Source organism: Pygoscelis adeliae, unplaced genomic scaffold (genome assembly GCF_000699105.1).
Source record: "Pygoscelis adeliae isolate BGI_AS28 unplaced genomic scaffold, ASM69910v1 Scaffold374, whole genome shotgun sequence".
In the NCBI taxonomy this organism is placed as follows: Eukaryota; Metazoa; Chordata; class Aves; order Sphenisciformes; family Spheniscidae; genus Pygoscelis; species Pygoscelis adeliae.
The window spans coordinates 554,858-559,588 of NW_008824653.1; the positions used below are offsets into that span (position 1 = coordinate 554,858).

At 38.6% G+C, this 4,731-nt stretch overlaps 2 protein-coding genes across 2 annotated transcripts in view; both read left to right on the forward strand.

The window, feature by feature from the left end:
• GSKIP (GSK3B interacting protein) overlaps positions 1–2,153 on the forward strand; it is a 3,065-nt gene extending 912 nt beyond the window's left edge. Inside the window, exons 2-3 of the mRNA XM_009322541.1 lie at positions 1,036–1,294; positions 1,928–2,153. Of these exons, the coding sequence (XP_009320816.1) occupies positions 1,037–1,294; positions 1,928–2,089 (420 nt within the window). The 5' untranslated portion in view covers position 1,036 and the 3' untranslated portion in view covers positions 2,090–2,153. The remainder of the gene's footprint in view (positions 1–1,035; positions 1,295–1,927) is intronic.
• A 1,696-nt stretch (positions 2,154–3,849) lies between these two features.
• The window catches only part of AK7 (adenylate kinase 7), a 32,451-nt gene continuing 31,569 nt past the window's right edge, over positions 3,850–4,731 (forward strand). Inside the window, exon 1 of the mRNA XM_009322553.1 lies at positions 3,850–3,885. Coding sequence (XP_009320828.1) covers positions 3,850–3,885 — 36 coding nt within the window. The remainder of the gene's footprint in view (positions 3,886–4,731) is intronic.

The following is a 4,731-nucleotide window of genomic DNA, read 5'->3' on the forward strand; positions in this document are numbered from 1 at the left end:
CGGTGGGGGTGACGGCCCTGCTTCCGCCCGCGCTGCTCGGGGCAGTGGCGCAGGTGTGACCCGTGGCTGTTTTGCTGTCATTAAATCGGAGTGACTCACTGCGAATGGGAGGCTGCGCAGCTCGGTAGCCAGCTCCCCTCTTGCCTTCGGTGTCTTTGGAATTTGTAGGTCCAAGGTGGGGTATGTCGGGAAGGGATGACTCTCATGCTGTGGATGTCCTGCGTGTTGCAGATCGGTTGTCGCCAGACCCCGTTCCCTCCTGGCAGCGGTGCTCGGCTACCAGAGCACTCGGGACAGCGTCCTAAGGGGCCTTCCCTGCTGGCCTTAGGCAGGTTTCCCTATGGGTGTAAGTTAGCTGAGGCCTCACGGTGACACTGGTACCTGAAGGCAAATGCTGGAGCCGCTGTGGTAACCTGCCCCAGAGTCCGTCCCTTTTTGGTAGCAGTTGCTTACAAAGGCCAGCTGTGTTTGTCTCTGAAATGTATTGACAGCTGTCCATAAAAGCTTAACCAGAGAATTGTTCTTTGGTGACTGTAAACAAAAAGCTGCTGTTAATATGTCTTTATAGTCTCTGATAACCCATTTAGTTCACAGACTTTTCAAAGTCTGTCTTAAATTCACCAACAATAGGTTTTTGTTTTCTACAGCTATTGATTTCAGTTTTTCCAGGCATGACTTGTCTTCCTACTGCATTCTGGATCAGCAAAGTGCAGAATTAATTACTGCTGAATCATAACAGAGTCTTATACAACAGAATGCGAGTTACTTGCATAAGAAGAAGCAACTTCAGTGACACTGATTCTGCTTCTATGTGCTAATTAATGTCACCTTCCTAAGCGGCTGTTCTCTCAACACCTTAGTTTTGAGTTCTCTGGACTGTCATTTCATGAGTTACGGAAGTCACTGGGTCTCATATTTTCCTTTTCTTGGGCCATGTTAAATATGTCTGCTTAAGATATAACTCTTGTTTTATGGTGTTAATATATTTTGAGTGTAGTGGCATAATAAATCTAAAATAAATGTTTCCATATGCAGAATGGAGACTGATTGCAATCCTATGGAGTTACCCAATAATATGGGGTTTGAAGAGGATTCTGATTATAGAGACTTCGAAGGAACAGATGTGAAAGATATGAGACTAGAAGCCGAAGCTGTTGTGAATGATGTTCTGTTCGCTGTCAGCAACATGTTTGTCTCAAAAACTCTTCCCTGTGCAGAGGATGTGGCATATATCAATGTGGAAACCAGGGAAAGGAACAGATACTGTCTGGAGCTCACCGAAGCAGGACTTAGGGTAAACTAATTTGTTTATAATTTCTTAAGCCTCTTTGTTTTGAACAACGATAGTGTTCAAAAGGTGCCTAGAAAAATACTTCAGTGACGCCAAAACAGCATACATATTCCTCTTGCACTTTTATGAAAGCCTGTTTTACGTGTTTTCTCCTAGAAAGTAGATCTTTAACTAGTTACTTCCAGCAAAGCAAGAAGGGAAGTTGACGAAAGACTGGGCATTTATTTGAGACACAAAGTGATGAAGATTGAAGCAGCAATTTGTTATAGGCATGTCAGCCTTTGGGTTTCTCGGGTACCCAGATAAGTCAGTAATACAGCATGTATACAACTCCTTTTTGCACCATTTGTATTTTTTGTGCAAACATGTAGATGTAAAGACTTCTTTTTAAAAGTCATAATGACAGATTTTACTAATATTCTGAGTTTTGGACAAAAGGTATTTGAAACTGTCTCTAAATACTGCATTACCACTAAGACCCATAGTAGAAAGCACAGATTGTGATTTAAATCCAGTATCTTTTGTTCTCACATTACTGTACTACCCTGACTGGCAAAGTTAAATGTTGTGATATCTGTTTCCCATTGCAAGGTGATCCTAACCACAGAAATTTAACCGGTGATTTCTTTGTTGCAGGTAGTAGCTTATGATTTTGATCAGACTGATGACAGATTGCAAACTCCATACCATGAAACTGTCTACTCCTTATTGGACTCTCTCAGCCCTGCATATCGAGAGGTGTTTGGAAATGCATTACTACAAAGACTAGAAGCTTTGAAGAAAGATAGTCAGTCATGATTTACCCAGAAGCGAGGAAGGTTTAACGCTAGAAGGAATTCTTAGTATGAGGCACTGAGATCTTTCTTAAAAACATAATCACAAACATCTTAAGCTTTATTTCTTGCATTAATATCTAATTCATGCTAGTACTACTCTATAACATTTTGCTACAGTGGATTTGTGTATATCACAATGCTATTAAAAGCCACATTGATAAATTGCAAAATTAATAAACTTCTGTTTTCTTTTTGTAGGTGAGCAAGTAAGTTGCTTCTTACAACATTCAAAAAATTTGGTCTCTTTTCAAAGCGTTATTATCCAAAACTCTAAAAAAAAAAAAAAAATAGAGAGAGACTGAATGTTACATATACAAGTAATTTTTTTGGTGTGTGCTTACTGATAATTTTCATATCGGCTTTTTAAAATAGAAGCTAACTACTTGCTTTACCCAATTAATGAAAAATAATTGGGAAAACTACTGTTCCGCAAAGAACAGAATTTCAACTTGATTTGCTATACATAAATCTGAAAATTCTCAGCTTTGGTAACAAAAAAGATGCTTCTTGAACAGTTGAGCGTTGCTTATATACTGACAGTATCTGAGTTAAAAGCAAGGCTCAGTATTATTTGATCTGTCCTTGTCTATGGCAGCCAGCAAATTAAAAATAATAAATGAGATGTACTGCTAATATGTGAATGTATTGTCTGAATCACAAATGAGTTAAGCACAGAATTAGGATGTAATGGGCTACATTTCCTAAAAATGATGTTATATATATGCTATATATATGTATGTATGCTATATTGTAACTGTTTGGGAGGCTTGGAAGACATTTTAGCCTGTTTACTATTCTGAATGTGTGTTTACATGATGTACAGGATATACCCAGACGTATTTTTGCTTCAGCCTTTACTCTCTCTAATACAGTACTTTGGTACTCCCGTTTTTCACATTTTCTCCCTCAATTGTACAGCATCCTCTCCTAATGAATACTAAGTAAACACTGTAATGTTAATTGCATTGTGTTGGTTTGAAACCAAAGGCTGTATGAAATTTGCTAAGACTAATACAAACTGGAAGATATAACTTGTATTTTCTACTTAAAACTAGCACAAATCTCTTTATAAATCTATTGTTCTGCTGTAACTTTTCAAGTATGTACTGAATGCTAGACTTTTTAAAAATTACAGTTGGTTAGAAATACCAGTACTGTTGAACTAACATTCTGTGATGTTCATACTTTTTGTATTCTTGTATTATTCAGTATTTGTGCATTTTTATTTAAATAATCCTGCCATTATTCTGCCATGCTTTTGTGACAAGTACATGCAGTAGCTTTTTTGGAGCCACACTTAGGGATACATCGGTTCTCATGAAGTCACAGATTCCAGGGACTTTAGTAGAGCCATATTGACTTCTACCTGCTAAAGATTAGTCATATTAATTGGAGAAGCCTAGTAGAGCTGTTGTAATAGCTTTGGGGTAGTGATGTACAGCTATGACTGACAAGACAACTGTAGTTAGCGCTTCTGTTTTCCAGAGCTTGATTTTGTGTTTATTTTATTATCTTTTTAGGTTGAAACTTCCGATATTAATCCTCTGCCCTAGGGTATGCTTCCATGCTCTAAAAATTATTCATAGGCTCTCTTTTGCACACAGGTCTGTGGCACGTGGTTAGTCCTCTGTGAGGAGAATGTACTTTACCAGATTTATATTTGAATATTTTCCCTTGCAGCTGATTTACTTGTTCAATTTCAATGACTAAAGCATTAAATAAATGCGCCAGTGTGTTGTAGTTTTCTTGGGGGTGAAGGTACTGGAAAGCGGGGAGTGAACAATCAAAGTCATCATGTTAATATCTTAAATATGAAGTAGTTAACAAGTATTTGAAAACCTTTGGCTGTAAACTTGTATCTGCTGAAACTTTGTCGTGAAAAAACAAGTTAGGTGATTGTAAGGGGGACTTTGAAAGGAAGTGTTAGAAATACAAGTGGAAAAATGCCAAAGCAAATGTTACATTGCTAAGATGATTTTTTTCTTAGACATCTTTAAAATGATTTGTCATTTTGCGTGCTTATTATAAATCTAAGCTGAGAAATACTTTCAAAACAGGTGTTTTGTAGGTGTTACCAGAAGAAATTTCTGTTGTTTCTGATAACGTACTGCAGTGTTAACTCAAAACTGGGAAAGCTATGTCATTCCACTGCCTCTGGGTTCACGAGTAGGAAGAAGATGCTCTCCAGTCCCTGTACTTCGGCATCGCCGCCTGTGTGGCGGGAGCTTCTCTGGAGCACTGACAATGGGGAGTTTCAGAAGGGCGCTTTAGACCATCAGTCGTTTTCATTATCCAAACCCCTGAATGAGTCCTGCTTGGTCTAACGTAGCTGTTAATCTATGAATTCCCCAAAAAGCCTCAAAGTCTGCCCGCTACCTGAAAGGATGTCTAATAACCTAATTAAAGCTATTTTTGCCTCAGCAGAACTACATACATTTTTTGTCCTGTTCGGTGTTCAGAAGTCAGGAATAAAGTCCCTAACTTACTGACTGCCGCTATCCCTGTTTGTCCTAGGATTGGTTGAATCAGGTGTAAAAAAAGAGTACACGTACACGCTAAATGCCTGTTTATATTGACGATGGCCTTACCGGGCGAGCTACCCGG